Source organism: Egretta garzetta, unplaced genomic scaffold (assembly GCF_000687185.1).
Source record: "Egretta garzetta isolate BGI_Z169 unplaced genomic scaffold, ASM68718v1 scaffold108, whole genome shotgun sequence".
Classification (NCBI taxonomy): domain Eukaryota; kingdom Metazoa; phylum Chordata; class Aves; order Pelecaniformes; family Ardeidae; genus Egretta; species Egretta garzetta.
Window position 1 is genome coordinate 5,785,229 of NW_009260614.1, and position 22,513 is coordinate 5,807,741.

The 22,513-nt window shown below is 40.3% G+C and overlaps 1 protein-coding gene across 2 annotated transcripts in view; it reads left to right on the forward strand.

The window, feature by feature from the left end:
• Nucleotides 1-22,513, forward strand: part of CUX1 (cut like homeobox 1) — a 250,607-nt gene that overhangs the window by 54,287 nt on the left and 173,807 nt on the right. For both annotated transcript variants that reach the window (XM_035900513.1, XM_035900512.1), the window contains exon 3: nt 16,846-16,893. In XM_035900513.1, the coding sequence (XP_035756406.1) occupies nt 16,846-16,893 (48 nt within the window). The remainder of the gene's footprint in view (nt 1-16,845; nt 16,894-22,513) is intronic.

Genomic DNA, 22,513 nt, shown 5'->3' on the forward strand with positions numbered 1-22,513 from the left:
CGGGCAGTGTCTGTTTTGCTGCTGTATGACAAATTGCATAAGATGACAGTGACAGTTTATGATGTGTTCACATGGAACCAGCGCACTTGTTGCAATTGCTGCTTCAAGATTAAACTTTCTTGAAACTAGCTTTGAATTTAGAGAGTGCATCTGCTGTATAGATGTGAACTCAGTAACTTAGTGGTTAGAGAATTAAAAGAAGGAGAAGAGGTCTGCGTATTAGACTGGAAAGCACAATTAGACTGTGTAGTCTTTAAAAAGTGAAAGTATTGTGTGTTGTACTGGGTTTGGAAGATTACTGTGGACATTTGAAAATTATTTTTATCCCTCATTCTGTAACATCATAAGGGCATAAAAAGCAATCCTAATTGCATTTTAACAAGCCACAATGTTAGTGCACAACAGCTGAAGAAATTAAAGAATGACATGCTAAATTGTGACTGTATGGTAAAATTAGATAAACGGAATAGAATAACCCAAATCAGATTTTGGCTGATGGAACGGGTATGTGGTGACAACCCCGCATTTGTATATTGTCACAATAAACAATCATCATCTGAGTTGCAAGTATTAGTGATGATGAGTGCCAGTATACTTCATTGATCATAAAATTATGAGGCTTGTGCAAGATGGTATCTCCAGCTGCTGCTTACTCTTGACATCGTATGCTATCGGTTTGTATGACTTGGAAGGGGTGCCATATACAATGATATTTATGGTGTATCTGGACCTATCACTTAGCTAACCATTTCATCATTTGTAGTTAGAGCCATGGGATATAGTCCAGAAATAGTTGTGTTTACTTACTGTCGTCATTACATTAGAATGGGACTTGTCTAAATAATGAAATCCTAGAAGAGCAATATCTCACTTGAAAACCGTATGTCAATAGGGCTTTAAAATTGCTTGAATATGAAGAGGATGTTACCCGAAATAGATGGATTCTGCCAACCTAAGGATAGGAATTGACATTTTTCAGAACAGATGTCATTGATAATTTATAGATGGCTTTAAAAATTAAAATTTATCTAGAAGCCGGCTTAAAAATGAAGTGTTGTCAATGTTCTCAGTGCATTAGGTACATTAAGCGAAAATGTACGCTTCACTCAATGGTATTTAAATACTTCAGAAGTCGGGAGCAACCATGTCATTTGGAAGTCTGGTCGTGTTCAGTATTAAAGGCTTATATGAGTCTGCTGGTTTCCATATAATGTAGTTGTGCTCCTAGGAATTGTTTTGAAAACCGTAATTACTGATTTTATTTCTTACACTTCTGATTGAAACGTGAAAGTGAAGTACGTGATTCCTGGAGAAAAAGACACTTTTACATGTAAAAATACTAACTTACCTTTCTGTTTCAGTAAGCTGTAGAAACTTCATATTTGATGCTTTCCTTGTTTTAAAAACAGCTTGACAGTCCACTCAGAAAGCAGAAGGCATCTGCTCTCTGTGCACTGGACAGTAACAGAGCTGGGAAAATTACTGGAAGTCTTTCTGGTGCTTTTGTGGAATCAGGATTTCCTTTTTTTAAAAAAAAAAAATTACACTTTTTGTTAAACTGATCCATCTAAAATGAAGTAGGGGTTAATACACACTTTGCTAAGTAAGAAAAATAACAACACAAAGAAAAAAAACCCTGAGGCTCAGCCCAGGAAGATGGGAATTCTGAGATAATATTCAATGTGCCCGAAGGGACAATGCTGCCTCTTGTCGCTGTCTATATTTAGCTGCCATGCTCATATGCAACTTAAAATACCTAGAATAGCAAGAAGAATTTTTTTCCCCTTCATTTGAAGTGGTACAGTGTAGGGTTGTTAATTTTGGCTTATCACAGCTGACACTTGAGTAGGGGGAAAAAAAATAGTGGTTTGAAGCTTTAACTCTCTCCACATGTGCCCCTTGTGAGAAGCCCTCTTGACTCCTGTGAAACTTTCTTGGCTGTCTTAAATTATGTGCCCCTCATTTAGGAGAAGTTCACAGGTCACTTAGTTGATTTAAAATCCATTGTTGTTTGTGCAGCTGATAAGGGGCAAAAAAGCTATTAGTTAACAGGCCTAGTTCAGAAAAAAATTGTTAATAATTCTGGCTTCCTACTTGCATCAACTGAAATTCTCCTGATTAGTTAATGTAAACAGTATGATTTATATTGTAATACTCCAGCTTACATGAAAATAATTTTCACACTTTCAGGAGTGTTTCATGCTGCTGCAGTGTAAGTTTTTGTGTTTTACCCAGTTATGGAAAAGATAATGAAGTATTTCTGTATGACAATCTGGCAAATATTTATGTTTTACGAACATATTACACACTTCAGTGTGCTGGTTTTTAATGGGTAATGCTCCAGAGTGTCAGTTAGAGCTGTCAAAAAAATTGAGCAGAAAAATGGAAGAGAGCAAAGTCCTTGAGGAAATACTGGACGAGTTGTTTATAGGGGAATAACCCTGGCTGGTTTGGATCACGCTAATGGCTTACTTATCCAAAAAGTGAACTTGTGGTCAAAAGGAGGGTGCTTAACAGCAGAGGATTTGGGGGGATAGGGAACAGAAGGGTTGGGGTGAATGGTCAAGCTTGCCTGAGAAATCCCAGCTCCGGCTGGGAGGCTGGCAGGGAGTGCGTCAGAAGGCAAGCAGGCAGCTGCAGGGAGTGAGCCATGCCTGCTGCACAGGACTGGGATTTCATCAGGCAGATGAGAAGGAAGAAACACCATAAAAATTAGGAGTCTAGGTCCAAAACAGTTGGAAAAAAGCACATTGCGAGCCAAAGAGCCAGTCTGTGCAGTCGTCTCACTCGCCCTCCGGTGCATCTAGAACTTGACCAGCAAGGAGTTTTTGTCATGGAGTCCTTTCCCTATGTTCTGCACTATTAAAACACCCACATGGAATATAACTGAACGATACCTTTTCTCTCTGAATAGGAGCTAACCGTTGTTTATGCTTCCATTATCTGATAATGGCAATGAAACATTTCCCTGTTCTTATAACAACTTTGAGAGCAGCGTCAAAAATAATGCATTAGACACCCTTGTCTGCTTTGATGGTCCATGGCATGAGTGAATTACCTCAGTTCTCGGATCCGATGGACCGTTCAAACGCTGCACTGGCCGTTCCAGCCACCCAGGTGGTAACTTCACCCCAGCATTGTCAAGTAGAAAAGCTTCCCGAGGGGGCCGGTGCTAAGGGCGTTTCTGAGGAGGGGCGAGAGGCCTGGGTGGGCGGAGGAGGCAGCCTGTCTTTCAGAAAATCACAAAAGCCCGAGGCTGGTTTACACTCGAAAGCTGTGTGGAAATAAATGTCGGTTAGCAGTGGGAGGGTATGTGGGTTGTTAGTTGTTTACCGGTTTACTGTGCACAAGAATATGGGTGCAGTTATAGTAGTGTAAAGATGTTTATTTCTTTTCCCAGATGGGACTCACTATTCTGACTTGCAGTTACATCCAGAGTGATGAAATTTCGCTGTGATAATAGCATTAGAATAACATAGCACTGTTTTCTAATTTGAAAGTTAGCTGACTCTTCCTAGCCATCTACTTACACATGATGTGGTACAGAAGTTTTACACAGGTCTGTTACAAAGACCGTGTCGGAGCAGGGCATGCTCCAAGCTTACGTGAGGTGAAGTAAGGGTGCAGGACAGCACAGGGACTGGAGGGTGATCCTGTGCCACTGCTGCGTGCTTGACCAAAAAAAATTGAAGATGGCTATTCCGATTTATGTAAAAGCTGTAGGAGCCTGAAAGATGCCCAGTGATAGTGGGAACAGGAGCTCCCAAAGCGAGCTGGGCGGTCGTCGCCATGGACAGCGTGGGAAGGGAAGGGCCAGGCCGCGAGCTCGCGGCGCCTCTGACTGACCCGAGTGTGGCGGGAAGGAGAGCTGCAGCCGGCTGGTGGCCTTCACTGCCGGAGCTCCTGTTCCTGGCACCTCCTGAAAAATTACCTTCCCCTCATCTAAATCTAACATGGAGTCAATTTAATTTTCCCATCTTTTCATGTGCAAGTGGTTTACAAAAGGCTTGATCACCCCCAACCCCTTCTGTATGTTGCCCACTGTTTTCGTTTTCTAGTAGGAAGAGAGTCCTCTCCAGGTGAGTAGGTAACCTACAGAAACATAGCTTTGCTAGGTTAATGAAAGCCTTCTTTTAAAATGAGAGAAAATATACTAAAGCATGCATTTTTCTCAAGTCTTAATAAGGTGAAAATTCAAAATCAAATTTAAAAAAATGAACTATTACATCTTTTCATAAGCACAGATGATCAGGATCCAGTAAGTAGAAGTTGTAAAGTCAAGTAAGTTGCTTAATCAATACTCATTCTGAGAGTCCATGATGTCACTTGCTCAATTTGCCCCCTCCTTTTTTTTCCCCCTAAGGGTGGTCTTCAGTGTTTGTCCTGCCCTAGCTAAGAAGGAGATCGGTGGTTCAGAAATGTCACAGTTTATACGGCTGCAGTCAGTTGGGAAAACTTGATATGCTTTGGGTCTTAAGAGTGCTTATTCAAATATTGCATTTCCAAATACAGTGTTCCTTTACAAAAATTTAAAATGTTTTAACTCCATGGTGTTAATAAGCAGCTGGGTAAGATACAATCTCCTCTGAACAGTAGCTTTTTCTTTAACTTTTGTTATCTCTGCAGCTCCTAAGACCGTTTCACGGGGCGAAACGTGACTGTGCTCGCATTTTGTGCCTGCAGCTCTCAATCCACTGTGAATCTGGCCCACAGTTTTTAGCCATCAGGCGGTGGCTGTGCTACCGTTTGTCATCTGCTGAGGCTTCAAAGCAGCTCATGGTCGTTAGGGCAATTAACTGTTATATGCATCTTGCACAGGAAGAGGCCGGCTGTGGATCTTTGCTTTAAATAATGTTTAAAAGCAAGCCTTTGTGGTATTTCGGAAGGGGGCTATGCATCAGGATTATTTCTTACTAATGTCTTTTCAGGCAGTGGTAAGCCAGCCAGAGGAGAAGTATGAGAATTTTGGAACTTTCAGCAAAATTAGTAAGGTACTGAAAATGTGCAAGAAACATCACAGAGTTTAACAGCTTAGTAGGAGTGTTTTAACTTTCCTGTGAAAGCCCTGTGAGCAGTCTTCACTCAGGTGTTGTCAGCAAGCCTACAAACATCACTAAAACCCCAAAAGGTTTTAAGTTTGGGGTTTGTTGGGATTTTTTTTTACATTGCTGTTGCATTCCTATGACTCTGAACATGAAGGTCAGGGCCTTAATAGATTACTAGGCATTGTAAAATAAAAACAATAATAGCATCTTGAATCTCAGAGAGAGGAAGATGCCAGCTCCTCATTCAGGACCAGATCTTTTCCTGGTAAACACCTTCTGGGTTTTAAATGCTGTACAATCTTTGCAATCAAATATGGTTATATATATATACTGAGGAATTGAAGCAACTATGGTAAATAACAACTGTGCCTATAAGCTAAGCTGTCATTTGTGATATTATTTCCGTATGCAAGTCCTGGGAGAGCAGAGAGCTGCAGGTACCAGCTCTGTGCGGTTGTGGAGATGTCCCCAAAACCATCCAGGTTTTTTGTTCGGTTTCTCACCAAGTACCACGCTGTTGCACTTTGACAGCATTGTCTATTGGTTTGCTTTTTTGGAGGTTAGTGGTGAATTTTTCTTTCTGAAAATATTTTTGTGCATTTGCATTTTCTTTATGACAGACTTCAGAGAAAATTGTTTAATAAAGATGTCTCTAAATAAATGTTTCTTCATATGGCTCCTTACGAGCTTTTCTGGATGGTACTGTCTCCTCTGTCATACTCTCCTATTATTTTCTTATGCATAGAAAACTCAATATTTACTTTCCGTCTTTCAAGTTTGTTTACCCAAGTTTCACTCCTGGGTTTGAGGAGCTGTAATCTTACCTATTTTGAGCCCTCAGTGGCACTTGATGTCCATTTGGAGGTGTGTTAGGAATATTTATCTTAAAGAAGTTGCCTGAACTTGGTGTATCCTTTGCTTTGGATGCACAGAGAAGTTTTTCAATCCAGCTAGAAGAAGCCTTCAATATTGTATCACATACTATTGGGTTTGATATATTTGTTTAAGCACCTTGTAAGAATTATCATATGTATAAAAGATGGTGATTGCAGGAAGTTAAAACAGTGTTTTTCTGGATTAAAGGGTGTTGCAGGCATTGCTGGAATTCCTTCATAAGTCCCTGCATCCATCAGTCAGTGAGTTTTGACCTCCCCTCTTTTTTTTGAGTGCGGATTTCACTTCTTTTACCAGTTTGTGCTAGACTTCTTCTGACAGTCAGTGTTAATTGATATTTCAGGTAAGCACTAATGGAAGACATCTGCTGTCCGGCAAGGTGCATATCTTCGATAATAGTAGAATAGTGTAAATGAAAATGTGAACTTCACAGCATCTCATTCGGGTTCACTTGTATATAGAAATGCATTTCTGAGAAGCAGAAGTTGTTAACAAAAGTTAATTTTTACCTAAGTGTATCTTAACTCAAGTATTTTTACTGTCTTGCAAAGAGCGGGGAAAATGCTTTTGAGAAAAGTAGTTAACAGTTTATGTCTAATTTAGCGGTATTGCAGATCAAGGAAGTTTGCCACAAAGATAGGAAGAAGGTAAAAAGTTTGAAGCTTAGGTTAAAATGATTGTAGATAACTTGATCTGTAGTTGCCATATATAGTCATACAAGAAAAAGTCTGCACAAATCCTCCAGACGTTTATGGACTTCTCTGATTCATCTGTCAGAGCCAAACAGCTCCAGCCAAGAGATAGGGAATTTGTTAAACTGCATTAAGTTCCTAAATTGCTGTCACCCAAAGGAGCAATTCTGCCTTTTTAAGGGGGAAGAGTAGGAGGGAGTAGGCAGGGAGGATAGTGCATTATGGAGACTCTACTTTTGGTAAGAGTTTCAAGAAGATGAGTAACATTCTAGAGCTCTTCAAAAAAAAAAAAAACAACCCAACACATACACACAAAAAACTTGAATTAATTTCCGTTGCTATCATCAAAAGCTGGCTTTCTAAATTTAGCAGTTTCCTATAGACACTCAGCTTGTGCTAGCAACAGTAAAACTATTTTTCCTTAAGTGCAATTTGTCACCTCCCCCTTCTAAGTTAGTAGAAGATAAGCTTGTATTAATTCTGTTGATTTATTATTATACAAATATGTCTCATTTTAATCTGCTGCTGAGTTCACTGTGATGCAGTGTTAGGCTTGCATGCCCTTAGCCATGGGGAAAAAAGTGCGCAGGAATGACAGACTGTGCGCTTGCTCTGTGTCTGTCTTTCCGTCTCTCCTTTTTTAATCTTCAATCCTCCAGGTTTCTTTTCCTGGTCTTTTTATCTCTTTCTCTCCCCCCCTCCAGTATGCTGGGACAGTTCACAGTTCAGCACATGAATTTGGGAATTAGTCCCAGCTGAGACTCTGTATTACAGTTGTGAGAAGATGCTGCTTAGAAGGGCTTTGTGTGGGTTTTTTATTTCTGAAGTTCAACTAACAAACAGTAAATGTATTGAATAAGTCCGTAGTGAGATTTTGCTTTCTTTCATCTTCATGATTCATTTATATCTACTGTGCGCTACCAAAGCATGTGCATTATAGGCCTGAGTGTGTTTCAGTAGGAATTTTGCCAGGAAGCATAAAGGCAGCAAAAGTTTGTTTTCTCTGAATTGCTTCACTTACTGAAGCAACATGAAAAGATCTGTGCTGTATTTTTTTATTTAGGTCAGGAGGATGACAGTTATATTCATCTTGAGGTGTTTTTACCAGGTATGCTAAATTAGATGTAGTAAACCCTTTGGGTCTATATCCTGATGTTTTTGAGGTTGTCAATTTTTTTTTCCTTCGAATTTCTTATCTTTGTAGGAATTTGAAGTTAATCACATTAGCTGCATTTAAAGGGTGATGCCTGCTAAAGGCATGGTAGGCAACCAGCCAGTGGCTCCCTGCATAGGAGAGGTTGCAAAGAACATAAAGATAGCAAAGATGAGGGTCGCCAGAATTTTAGCAAATGCAGGACGTGAATTCACAGGACAGCAGGCTTTTTGCTCTGACCCTTGTGAAACAACTTGGTTTCTGTAGGAGCAACTGTCTTTTGAATAAAATTGAATGGTCAGGATCAAGATTAAGTGAGCAAACCTTATAAAAAGATTATTAGAGGATTGCTTAGTATTGGATTTTCTTGCACTGGAATCATAGAAGAAGGCTGACTGTAATGATATAAATCGGTAAATACACCTGTGCTCTTACATGCAGGTATGTCGGGCTGTGATTAATGCACGGTCTGTTCGCAGCTATATTTTTAACCTGTATGTAAAAGATAAGTAGGGAAAACAGTTTTGCAATATCTGATGTCTTGGCAATGCACAGACTGCCCTCCCCCCCGATTTACATGCAGCTTGTGAGGATCTGTGAGGATGAAGCCTGGTTCCTTATTATAATATTTCACACAAGAGTTATTCTTCTTGGAAACTTTACCTGACTTTAAAGCAATACGCTTGTATTTTGAAAATCCTTCCACTTGACCAATAACAGGTTTTAAAACATGAATGTTTTTTAGTACTCTCACTTCTCCTAAATGAAACTATACATTGAAATTAATGATTTCTGAATAGTCCTGCCCATCTTTTCCTTGAGACTGAGGAGAAATCCAAATCTCATGAGTACCGCGCTGCCAGACGGCACCCAGGTTTCTGATTTCATCATCCAAGAAGGCGAGACCAAGCGTTGAAGTAGGGTGCACACTGATTCACACACAGCTCTGCTTGTGGTGGAGGGAATATGGAAAATTACAGGAGCAATTATGGTTTCACATTAAATATTCTTCTTTTTAAATCCACCATGTGAAGCATTAGTCTGTGTTTGAACTGGTGTTGTTAATTGGACCACAGTACTTAGATGCATTTTCTGCAGAGTCACGGCCCATGTCATTAGCTTCTCATTAGATGCGTTAATTTTTTAAGACTCATAATAATTACCTTTTTTCAGAAGTTGCCCATTTTAGAGTGAAGAGAAACCTCTGTTCTGCAGGCTGTAATTCTGAATGATCAGGGAAGCATTGTGAACTCTTTCTCTGTAGACTTTGAAAGTGGAAAATGAGAGCGCTGTAGGGATGGAGAAGGAGATCCTGCAGGATGTGATCTGGGAGGAGTGCTAAGGAGCTTTTTCACTGGAAACCTCAACTGCAGGGGCAGAGAGCTTGTGGAACAACGTGGAGTATTTGGAGGGACAGAGCGATTCTGGTTAAAACTTGACAAACATAGGTGAGGCTGTTTATTGGGATGCACAACTAAGCAGTCACTTTGCTTTGGACAGGTGTACTCATCTCATAAAATCTGCAGGTACTTAACACAGCTCGGTACCAAGTAATTATCTTTTGTGTATGCAGAGATGCTGGCCTAAGCCCTAAGAATGGCGATTCCTGGGTTTTGCTGACACGTAGTTATCCTGCTGGCAAGAACAGCGTGCTTCAAAGATACTGAAATATTTATTTGGCTAATCAAATGGGTTTTCATTACATGAATAAGTAGTTTTGCTGACCTGGGATGATACGGATGTGTGCTTTTTCCCATGACGAGGGTCAGTCGTGGCACGTTTGGTGTCGCCTGCAGCCTTCAGCAGGGACTACAGGGTTTAACAAGAAAGCAGGACAAACTGTTAGCAGGAGGAAAAATCTCCACAGGGCCATTAGCCAGCTTGTAGCCTTTTAAATTAATAAGTTTGTTAAAAATGATGATTTTCTGCGTGCATTGGTGAGCTGTTAAATAAGTGATCTTTTTTTTTCCCCCCTATTGAAATTTTAGTGACCAGGCTTTCATTTTCTTAGAATTAGCTCCTTCCAGAGCTCCACCTGAATAATTCTTGTTTGAATTAATTTTTTTGTTTCCTAGCAACTCTAGTTTTTAAGTTCTAAATTGTTTCTGTTCAGTGTCTTTTCTAGGCAATGTTAACTTGCTGTTTATAAATGACGGCAAGGTTTTAACATGATTCTAAAAAGCATAGTTCACTAAATCAATTTGTAAAGTGTGTTAAAAAAATCTTTTTCTACTATATGAAGTATATGTGTGTGTATATATATATACAGATACATACATATATATGGGTGCAACAATTCTTCTTTCGCACAGTTGATTTTTTTAAACAGTCATGAAGGTAACCAGTCTGTTTATACGTTGCTGCATAGGCACAGAGTAAACTTGTTGGCTTTTTGTTTATTTTAACGTGGAAGAAGCTATAAGAGGATTCCATTAAGACTCATGCAAGTGAGTAGTTCCATTGAAAGTAAAGTGCCAGTCCCAGCCCTAAGGACACGTGGCAAGTAGGCACCTTCACAGATGCTCCATTTTTCTCGTGCCTGGGAAGAGCACCGTTTGCCTCCTCGCTGGCGCAAGGCACCACAGGACCAGCCCCCAAGTGCTTGCTCACTCTGGACCCGTTTCCCCGTGGCTCATTAAGACCCACGTGGTCTACGGAGTTTGGTAAAAACAAGGGTATTGCCACAAAGAAAGTCTTGAAACTCCTCTGGATGCCTGCTGTCGAGCCTCGCTTCCTTCTGGGATCGTCATGTGGCTGCAATTTTGCAAAATGGTCTGAGGTGGTTAAACAGCAAACATTCCATCTCTTTTCAAGGAATCTCTTTTAGTGCTTATTCCGTAGGCTGGTTATGCCCCGCTTTGTAACCTTTCTGAAGTGCAAGCTTCTCCCCCTGAATTACAATGCATGTGTTTTTGCTTAATATTCTACTTTAAGCTAAAGTCTGCTCTCACTAAATAAGCCTTTCACAAATGGAATATATTTTCACTTCTTGCTGGGTGGGTCCATACACTGAAAAATAGGTCAAGAACAGTAATCTAAATCTACTGCTAATAAATAATTAAAGCTAATGGAATTTGCACAAGATCTGTGAGCTGAAATACTTCAGAAAGTACTGTGGTGTACATTTTGCTACTGTAAATCCAGATTTTTTATTTATCATTGTGCTAGGTTGAAACATATCTATAAATGTAACTTAAAAAGATATTTTTTTTTGTACAGAGAACATGCTGGCATGATAGTGTATTAAAATAACTAAAAATATCATAGAAAATTGATAACATTGTGATTCACTCTTTAATGATTGGATTTCAAGTAAATACTTTAGCAGCCTTAAGCAATAAGAGGTTTTATATCTCATTAAATCGTAGTGTAAATTGAGCAATAAATTGTTTGCTCATATGATTTAATTTGCCTTATATTTTAGGAATTAAATAAGTCATCTAAGCTACTGTATAATACCTGTTTGGACAACTAGCTGGGATTTCAGTTTCGTATCTTTCAGAGCAAAGCAAGGTGGAGCTTGCTGGAACTAATTAAAAATAAAGACTTAAATGTTTCCCTTAGAATGCCTCCAATCACATGTGCCCAGCATCTCTGGTGGACAAATGGCATATTCTGGATTGTTCCAGAATCGTGGGTGCAAAGAAATAGTATTTAAAACTTGTGGACTGGTAGGTGAGCGTCTTAGTGAGTGATCCCAACTTGTTCACCAATTTCCCCATAGCAGGGAGGTGCTCTCTAATTACCTAGAAGAACTGCTTACTACTAATTATAGTTAACTTGCTGATTTCTGTGTTTCACAGTAACAACTTGTGTCCTTGAAGTATATAATAATCAAACACACCTCGGAAGTTGATGCCAGCGTTCTTCCCAAATCCTTCACGCTTGGCTGCTTTCTACCTCTCCCCCTTTCAGCTGTATTTATATGAAAGAGAAGCTCCATAACATTATGAAGATAATAGCTGTGTGGAAAAGTGTACTGAGCCCTGCCTGAGAGGGCGTACAGATAAACATCCTCCCAGCCACAAGAAACAAATGCCCCTGGTACCACCCCACTGCCTCTTGAAAGGGGGGCTTAAACCTGGCTGCCAGTTTTTGACATGAGAGTTCCTCTTGAGGCCGTACTATTTCTTCATATGGTGACTGAACTGGCAAATATCTTCCTGCACATCAATATGTATTGGGGTTTGTGCTGGGCTGGGTTTTTTCTTTCCTTTTTTTTTTTTTTCTTTTCTTTTTTTTTTTTCCTTTTTGTTAGGTCTTACAAGACAGTACCTGGAGCCACGACGTTCAGCCCTGCCAATTTTGAGTGCAGGGCCACTTGTTAGTTCCTTATTACGTGTGGGCTAACAAGGAAGGAAATGCGAAAGGGTAAGATGGCAGGAAAGCCGTAGCATCTCGCCGGTGATAAGGCAGCTCAAAAATAGGTTGTGACAGCTGAACTAATGATGTCACCGATGCTGATACAAGTGGGCTGCTTCTCATTATGATTTCTCTGCCAGACATAGTGACATTCACCAGCCAATGCGTGTCTTGCGTAGACGATATATAGAACAAATCATAGGAAATGCAGTGCAGGAGGCATGCGATAGAACATTTGCCCAGTTTTTTTGTTTTGTTTTATTTTTCAGGAGCACAATACTTCTGTAGATGATAAAGGTGTATAGGTCGAGCTTAGCCATGCTGGACCACTTTATCAAACCAGGGTCATAGAGCTCTTGTTGTGACATTTAGTGATAAGCATTTTGGAGGTAAATGAGATGGAGCAGTCTGCGAGGAGATCAGAAGGTGCTGTGTAGCTTCAGATCTCAAGTAAATTACAAACAGAGTGTTGGTAGCCTGACCACTGATATGTCCTTTGTACTGTACACAGTGTATTAAGATAGTGACAGATAAATAATGTAGTTTAGTTGTCAGAAAGATGCATTTGTTGCCCAGGTTTCTACTATAGATTTATTCTCGGTTTATTTTCCATAGAGTTATTTTTAATGAGAATGGAAAGGGGGTTAAAATTATTTGGATTCCGATTTCATTGTGTAGCTACTTGATCAAAAAATAAACTTGTTGTTTATACTCTTGTAAAGGGAAAATGCTATATTAGCTTTCAGCTATCAGATTTGATTCAGATAATGATACGGCATCCTAATTCATAGGCTCTGCTTCAGATATTGAGTTTGTCTGTGATAGAGCCTTTTTCAGAAAACTGCTCTACCCTGATAAATCATCCAGAGAGAGAGAGGGAGAGAACACGCGCATTTAGATGGCATGGAAAAATAGGCTAATAATGTGATGGTATAGGAGTAGTCGAATATTTCAATGCATTTGTGTTGATAAATTATCATTTGTTTTAATGTTCAATTGCATGTACCCTTTTTAGCTGTTCCGCTTGATCGCAATGATTTGCTAGCTGTATGCAAGTGCTGGAGTTGGTTGCTTTTCCTGTTTTGATCACAGCCCAGGCAGTAAAGGCCACTACACTTTAAACAGATAATAAATCATACCGTGTCCTTGCTAACCAACGTTACAGATTCCCCCGGGTCTGAACTGAACGTCCTTCTTTCTGTTCAGTTCAGTGCAAAGAAGGTAAAACTCTATTTGATGTTTGTGTAATATTTTGAGACAAAGTCTGATGAGTTTTTCCAAATTGCCAAAAATAAATCTCACCAGCAGACTTTTAGCTGGTGACTTGAGGCATATGTATTCCTGACTGCTGTCTGTTTATTTTTACTCCCCTTTTGTTGTGAGCTGTCTAAAGTTTTGATGTTGTTTAGCCAAGGAAAGAATTATAAAAGTAGCCTATAAACTCTCACCAAGGGGGGCAGAAAGAGAGGGGAGAAAACAAAAAATGGTGCAAAGGCATTTATGCCTTTTGTTATGGTGTGTGCCACTTATCCACTGACCTGCATGGCATATTTAGCTGCATTTAAATACTGGAGCAAATTCCTTGCAGTTACTTTTCTTGGCCTGTTTGCTCTGTGAAGATAATGGAAGTGGGATGCTCTGTCTCTATTGTTCGGCTGCAACAGAGTTCAAGTTGTTGCTAAGATTTCAAGTTGTCAAAGCATTTTATCCTGTTAAACGGTGTGCTCTAATGATCAGCGTGTCCCAGGATTGCCCCAGATTGATTACTGCGCTATAACCGATTGCTTGCCAGTGGGACTGAATCACTTTGAGCTGCATTCTCCTCTGTCGTGAAATGTTTTAAAAACGTTTTACCAACAACAAAAGCTGCTGTCTAAATCAAGCACAACACGTTTTCCCATTATGGCACGAATTGTGCTTGGTAACGTTTTGATTGCTGGGGTGAGTGTTTAGCATCCTGAATTTGCTAAATGAAGGATGTGTGGCAATCAGATTTTGTACTTTAAAGCTTTTCTCCCTTTTTGACAGCTTGACCAACTGTTCCCTTCTATTCCTTTTTTCCCCCCTGCTTCTCCCCTCTTCTATCAGCTATAAACCACCACCACCACCACCTCTCATTATTAAAGATTAATATGAAGGCAAAGTCCTGACATAGTTTATATCACAAAATAAAAAGTGCTGCAAATGCTGTATTTGAAAAGTTAGGACGTGTCAGGCAATGCAGTTCAATATCAGGCTCTGGGCTAGGGCTCAACGCACACGTGGAGAGGAGCAGGGCGCACGTCCTCCTGCCTCCAGACCTGACTGTGCTTTGTTTCACCAAATGCCATCGCGGTGCTTTGTCCAATCTGCCGATGTACCAAGGGTGATTCCTGATGCTTGCGCCGTGTGTTTGGGCACTGGGAATAATGCCCTGCTCTTGAGAGCCAGGCAAGCAAGAGACTTGGGGCCAGTCTGGAATTAGATCTCCTCCTGTGTTTCTGCTTTCAGTTTTGACATCAGTTTGCTGCTGGTGCCAAACTAGTCAGTAAATTTGGAGGCAATATGAGGGACAGGAGCCCTAAACCCAATGATTTCCTACCAGCTGAGATTTTTATTTCAAGAAACATTGCTTTGCTTGGATGGTATATTTTTTCCTGATTTTATAAAGTTTAAAAGGGTGTCAGTATCCTGACTGTAAATCTAATGTCTCTGTAATTTCACTGTGCACTAAAACCTGCCATGCCAGATTTTGGCCCTGAATGTGGGCATTTATTTTGCCATCTATGGTTATTGTTACTTTCTTCAATGTCACCATCATCAGGTTACAAAGAAAACACGTTATAAAACGTGCATAGCCCTCTGGTCTCCCAGAGCAGTCAGGAGGTGGGGAAAAGCTGCTCAACCTGCCAGTTTGCTTTGGTATAGGTATAATTTGTAGATGTCTGGGATATACAAGGACAGTATCTTAACATTTTTCAGTCCTAAAACAGACAGCAGAAAATACCAGGAAACATTTAGGTGACTTGACTAGGTCTAAGCACAGAAGCGTTTGGTGCCGAAGAGGGAGCTTATAAAGCTGCAACATTATCCTTAACTTGATAGGGATTAGCTGCGTGTTAGTGCAATCACCATGTAAGGAGTGAAATTTGGCTGATCGTTTGGCTTTGATAGCTTCATTTGCCTTTGGCCCCCTAAGCCATTTCTCAGGAAGTGGGAGAACTGATACTACACTCTCTGCATGACTTGTCATTTAAATGACAAAAATCACTTCCCTCAGAAGCTTACTTTTCCTTCAGGAAAATCAGATTAAAACCAGGGCTGAGGGTGTTTTGGCGAGTGGTTTAATGTCCAATATGTTGCATGACTCTAGATGTAAAAGTAAATGCATTGGAAAAAAGAATTTCCCAACTTTTTAAGGTCACCTTCTTTTCTGAAAGGCCCAAGGCTTTAACAGACCCTTTTTATGCAGATAAATACCTCAAAGACCTCTTTATGACCTCTTGCATGAGGGTAGCTAAGGGGCTGTGCCCTGCTGAAGCCAGGAAGATTTCATGGTTACTTAAGCAGCTCATGACTGTTGCAGTTGTGAGCAGTATTCTCCGAGCATCATAGGACTCCTGATTGGAGGGGGTATCCAGAGGCTGACTAGATCCTACCTGGCCCTAAAAATGGGTCTTTAGCACCCACACTAGGTCCAATCACTTGAAAACTCCAAGGAATTGGAAACCACCTTCTTCCTGGGTAACCAGAATCAGTGCTGCCCTCCTAAATGATGCAGCATCGTGTTACCGTTTTATACCTCTTACAGATTTATTTCTAGCTGTAAGTATACTATGAAGTAGCTGCTTGTGCCTCATCAATGAAATGCCACAGAAAAAACAGGAGTCCAGCTTCTTGGCTGTGCATGAATAATACTGTATTCTCTGCAAAGTTACAGGATTTTATTCTTCAGGCATGCATGTAATGAGAATTCTGAGAATTTGTCAGTGAATTAGACCCAAACCAGCTCAAAAGTGGACCCACTGAGAATTTAATGCAAGATAGAGGTACCTTTGTTGTGCTAAATTATCTTGGTTGCTAAGTAAAAATATGCTATATACTTTTTGAGTGATTCTGTGGGCAGTATTTTAATGAATTTTGTAGCACTGAGTGTGTGTAATTCAGAAGAAGAAATTCTGAGTTACACAGAAACCAGCAAATAATATTGTTGTCTTCAGTGTGGCGATCTCCAGTTCTCTGGTGGCTGAAATCTGAGCACTCTTGAGAAAAGAATAAATAAAATAGACCTTTTACAAAATGGCAATACTCTTAGTTGAAATGATGGTCCAAAGTCGTCTTCCTTTAAGCCTAGCTTCCACTTGTGGAAATTTCTTTGGCGTAAGTTCAGAGGTGTAGCTGCTGTTTAGGTAGATAGAGGCATTTACTTCTAATCGCATTAGTGTTTTAGCTGAATTATGAGATTGAAGGCGTTCAGTGCTTACCCAACTTCACTAGAGTTTTGTTAGTTAATACTGTTTGCAACAGATACAGGTGTATGTCAAACTGGAAATGCAGACTTGTTCAAAATGAATTCTAGGTATACTTTTAATCAAAGCTCCCGTAAAATGCGATCAGAATTTAAGTAGTATTTCAGAACTGAAAATAGCGTTAGGAAAAACTTGACAGTGACTTGTCCTTTCAGATTTTTCTGATGAAATATCTTGCTTCTGTCTTCTAGGACCTGCGCAAACAGGTAGCTCCATTACTGAAGAGTTTCCAGGGAGAGGTAAGAGCTTATGCTTCTCATGGTGCTTTCCATGTTGCTTCACATGAGGCTGGTGTGCTGGCAGTCTTTCAGCGTGGCGGGGTGGGTACAGAGCCCTTGAGCAGGGAGCATTGCAGGGGTTCAGCCCTTCTGCATTTTGCTGTGTGCAGGATATGTGTGTGGTACGCTGGATTTGTGTGCTGGACAAGCTAAACTGGTCAAATGACTTTGCATTCAGCATACCTGAGCGTAAGCTTGCCGTTGCAGTGGCTCAGGTGGCACAGGCTAACTCGCTATGCCTCAGTGGCTTGATGGTTTGAACGCTTCTGAATGCAATGTAATGTTACGTATACAAAAATATGGAGATACTACAAATAGTTTTCACTGTAAACCTTTTCAGCTGTAAAACATTGTATTCTAGAGGGCTTGATGGAAAACCTTAAGTTGGCAGGTGTTTGTTGGAAAACCAACAGAAAGCGTTAACAGCTCTGGTGCTGCCTCTTACTTTGATTTCTCTCTGCTAAGAGACACATGATTAGAGTGATCACAAGTTTAAAAGCCAACTGTTGTTTTGAAGAATTTCTATAACAAAAGGCAGCTGGGCCAATTACAGAATTTTACATCTTAGCTGTGGACAGCACTGAAGCACTCACTTCGTGTGAGTGCTTAGGCCAGATGGGAGCTGTTGTACTGCCTCTACGAAAACGCCGTGTCTGAAGTTTGCAAATTCTATTTCTCCTTACAAAGATCAGTGCCTGCGTGGGGTGGTAGATTTAGGTTTTAGCTAACACTATGTTACAAGTTGTAGAGCTCTGCTTAAAGTTAGCTGTGTTAAAGCAGCAACACTTCTTACTTTCTCAATCTGTAAGTTGTTGGCTGATTTTGTACTGTTGCAGTTCCCATCAGAGCACAAAGAAACGCAGGAACATGTTTTCAGAAGTCTGCATAGGGAATTAGGTGCACAACTCCCATTAACTGTAATGAGGGTTGCATTTCTGATTACTTGTACATCCTGCTAAATATGTATCCCAAATAGGCAATAATTCCTCATGTTAAAAGCAGTATATTTTTTGGTTTACAACTCAATTTCCCAAGTATTGCTAGAAATAAATAAATAAACAGGACAACTTTGTCCTTGATATATCTAATAGTAGTTTGTGAGAACAAAGAATGACTTGTGTGAGTCTGTTTGCCAATGGAAATTTACACTTTAAAATTGCTCCAAGTGGATTGCGGTGCTCTTAAAACCTTTTCACTTTAGTTTCAAGCTTGCAGTGCACTGACTGAAATGTGTATGTGTGCTTTCAGCACCGTTCTTTAATGAAGGAAATGTCTGAGGATCAAGTAAGAATCATAAATCCAGATTTGGCTACAGGGAAGGAAGATTCTCCCATTAGATCTTGCCAGTTGGAGACAGCTCACTGTTACCTTAGTATGGCTCACACACGCTCCTCTTCTGTAGTTTTGCTTCACTAATGTAAGAGTGAAGTTTATGTTGGTATAAATGCAACCTCACAAATGACAAATGTAAAATTTGTTGGTAGAAATCCCCTTTTACGTAAATGGAACACGGATGTGTTACAAGATTGTGCTGCTGAATCTCTTGGCCAGTGATTCCAGTCTCCCTAATCTAGGCAGGGGTTTAGAAAGCTAAAAAAGCCTCAACTAATCATGATTGACGACATAAATGCAGAACATTAAACCATGAGTTGTGGTGTTTGATTATAGATGTAATTACTGTATCTTGTTTTGGAGACAAATCAAAATACCAAGAATATTAGCCTGTTCTGTTGAGTTATATTTTATTGTTCAGTACACAGATTTAGTCTCTGTTTATTGTTAAGGCTGAATTTACAAAAAATCATCAGATAAATGTTCCAGGTAGCTCAAGAACAAACTGTGTTAAGCATAAAGGCTTTTCTGCATTTCATATCCACTGGAGATGCCTTCTCTTACTCTCCCCGCCAATGGCTCAGCAAGCCATAGAACTCAGGGCAGGACACCCGCCCCACGAGCTGCACAGGATTGCTTTGTACTAGCGTGAGTGTTACCTGTTAGGTGGTATCTAATGTCCTGGGGGCTGTGACAGAGGGACCTTTTGGTCACAGAGTACAAGTCCTTTTGGGACGGGAGCAGGAAGGAGGAAGGTGGAATAGGGACTGATCTGCTCATAAGATGCTCCCTGCTTCTACTACAGAGACTTGTTTTCAGCCACAGACTGAGATATTTTTTTAAAACAACAACAGGAGTAAGTAAATGAACCAGAGAAGTGGTGAAAACAGATGTTTTCTAGACTCCTTTCGGCTGGAGAGAGAGCGTCCTCGAGCAGCAGGTAGGGAATGCTGTAGGAGTGCTCTGGTTTGCACCTCTGTAGGCACTGCAGGTGGTATTGCTGAACTTTGGAGCACCACCACCTTCTCACCGGTTTCTCATTTGGAAGCTAGGAAAAAAAGATTCTTACATGATGCAGCTTCGGCGTTTACCATATCCACCACATTTTTGCCTCCGACTTCTATCTCCACCCCTACTGCTATTGTCCCGTCCATTTCTTGATCCTTAATGACAGCACTAAGTAGGTGCTTTTTGCATGTCCAAGTAATATTAAATTATAGTTCTGCTTCAGAAGGGAAGTGGGCTCTTGCAAATCCCATGTGGGATGACTGTGCTTCAGAGGGCTCTGGGCACTAGGGAGGGCCAGAAGATCAGAAGGGACAGACAGCTTCCTAATGAGCAAAGGTATTTAAGTAGCTTTATGTGGATATTGCTGTGTTCCTGCCTACTTCAGAACTGGCTCCCCCCCTCCTGCCTTACCTCAGCACTTTTGCTAGTGTGATCCCACTGAGCACAAAGTTTTCTTTTTTTCCCCTTTTTTGCTGGCTTAGTTTTCTGCCAGGTTGGTTCGCTGAAGCAGCTCACTGCAGGCGCCTGCTGGGCAGGGGAGAGGCCAGGAGAGCAAAGCCAAGAGCAGGAGGGAGTGCAAATGTGCCAGCTTAGGTTGACTTAAACTGTCCTTGAACTGTACCCTCGGTGAGCCTGCCGTGACTTGGAGAGAGGAAGCTCACATATTTAACTATCCTCCCAAGCATGCTTTATGGGACATCTGCTTGTTAACCTGTGGCTAGTTGACTTTTTAAAATAAATCCACAGATCACTTTAGCCAATTTTTCTTTTCCGTTTGAGCATGGATATTGATACTCTCCCCCTGATATTTTCCCTTTGTATAATAAGAATTTATAAATAAACCCCACCAAACCAGAACATTCTGTATTCCGTAGATCTTCATCTCATTCATTCAGATAAAAACTGTTCCAGTTATCAAATACGCAGTTTCCATTAGTAGTTGGAAATAACTTTTTTTTGTATAGGTCTCGGTGCTTTAAGTAACTGGATTTTTTATGAAGACAGTTAAAGTAAAAGCATTATGAAATAGAATTTAGCATCCTACAAATTTTAAAATGCATTCCTAGTTCAGTGAGACACACCATCAATTCATCACTGTAGTATAATTTTATTATAGTACTTTTCCCTTATTTAGGTTTTTAATGGAAATTTGAATGCAGGGGTTGTTTTTTTAAATTAACAGAATGTTGTGTCTGATTCAAAGCTGATGGTATTGTCCTTTTGATTTTTTTGTGGGTAACTTCTAGCTTTCCTGGAAGATGAAAGGTCTGGATGGTGGAAATAGGCTATTGTGAGCAAGACAGAAGTCATTAATTTAAGAGGTGTAAAATTCCTGTCGTTTTTGTCTTAAATCTCTTTCCCCCGCCCCGGATACAACTTATTAATGGTTTGTCTACTATACACTGGACTAAATACAGGACAGAATCAGAAAAGGCTAAAGAGCTTTATCGTTTAATCATAAAATGATTACATATCATTTGCAAGTTGGCAAGGCACTCCTTCAAGCAACCATCTAAATAAGCTGTGTTCTGAGTAGGTCCTTGTGCATTACCGTGTTTACATCAGTGGATGGATATTTGTACGTGAAATCTTTTAAAAAAAAAAAAAAAAGAAGTTATGTTCTTGGGCTATGTTAATTTATAGAACTAAAGTTGTGGTATGGAAATCTAGTGTTGGAATCCGTATTTGTGAAGTCATCAAATAGATATTTTAAGGCTGGGAAAGGATTTCCTGAGGTCATTAGCATTCTTTTCATGTGGCATAACAGTACTGTCCAACAGTAATGCCGTAATCCCTCATTTGGAGAACCCTTTAAGGCACATACTCCGAACAACGCACTGGACTTTATTTTTGTGAAAACCATTTCTCATCTCCTTCTCACAAAGCAAGTACTTTTAAGGGTATTGCTTTTCTGATGAGACCACTCGGGCTCTCCACTTAGCTGAATTGCTCTTTAAACTATTAATTTGGTCAGTGGAGTAATTTAATAATTTTCCATATACAGACAACAGAAGCCGAAATCAGTTTGGTGTGCTGGAACTGCTAATTGTGCCTTCAAGGAGGACTCCAGTAATGTGTGTGCCTAAACAACTTAACTTCAGACCTACTTTCCTTCTTTCCTTCTGCATTTTGAAGGAGTATTCCTGATCTGATACTCTTTTTTTTTTCTTCTCCCCCCCCCCCCCTTTAATTTCCTTATGTTAAATTCACAAACCTAATTAATACAATGTCTTTCCTGTAGGTTCACTCCATGATGGCTCAATTAGAGTAGCAGTAGAACTGTGGTTCAATATTCAGGCCAGCTTCATAATTGAAAACACATTTTCTTCTCAAAAGCTGCAGCTGGTTTGGTTCTGCTCATGCAGAAAAGGATATAACCTTGCATAACATAGGAAATGAACGGTTGAGAGAGAAGCCAAATTCAATTTCAGTCAGATATTTTGAGGATAAGTCCATGATCTATGGAAGCAAGGGAATGAAAAGTGTGTGTATGTGGAAAGCAGCGTATTCAGCACTCTATTAATCACGGCTAGCCTGGGTGCTGTTGTGTGCTGTTGCGTTAGCACTGATTCTAGTACAGAGGCTGGAGAGCAGCCAAGCACTCCAGAAGTTAACCTCTTAAAGACCCTGAGCTGCTTTCTGTTGAATAAATGTAATTTTGTGGTCAGAAATAAATGCTTGTGATGTAGCAGGAGCTTTGAAAACAACAGCGTGGCAAAGCTATTACAAATTGCTCTGTGTGGGGGAAGTCAACAGCATACATCAAAATTCAGAGCTCGCGTCGCGCTGATTTAGGCCCAGAGCTTTCCTGCTTTTCAATGAAAGTCCCGTTAAAACACTCCGTGCAACAAATTGGAGTAAATCTAATATTTTTGGCGGGTAATTGTTTTCTTTTAACATCCACTCCATGGGGCGTGGGTGGTGGGTAATTTCCTTTGTATAACAGGAGCACGGGGACAGTTTTGTGCTTCGTCTCGATTCTGTTTCCCAGTGCTGGTGGGGAAGGGAGAGAGGCACACAGTGTGCTTTTGGGGTAACAGCAGCGCAGCAGCATTTCATTTCTTTGTTTACACAAGTGTGTAAATGATTATTTATTTATTTTTGGCTGGCTTGATTGCAGTTTAAACAACATCTTTCCTGAGGAAGGTGATTTAAATATACTTCAGCATCTCGAAGGCAGATGCGCTCTCCCTGATGAATGTGTAGGATGTCTGCTGCCAGCGCTGGGCTGCAGGGTGCT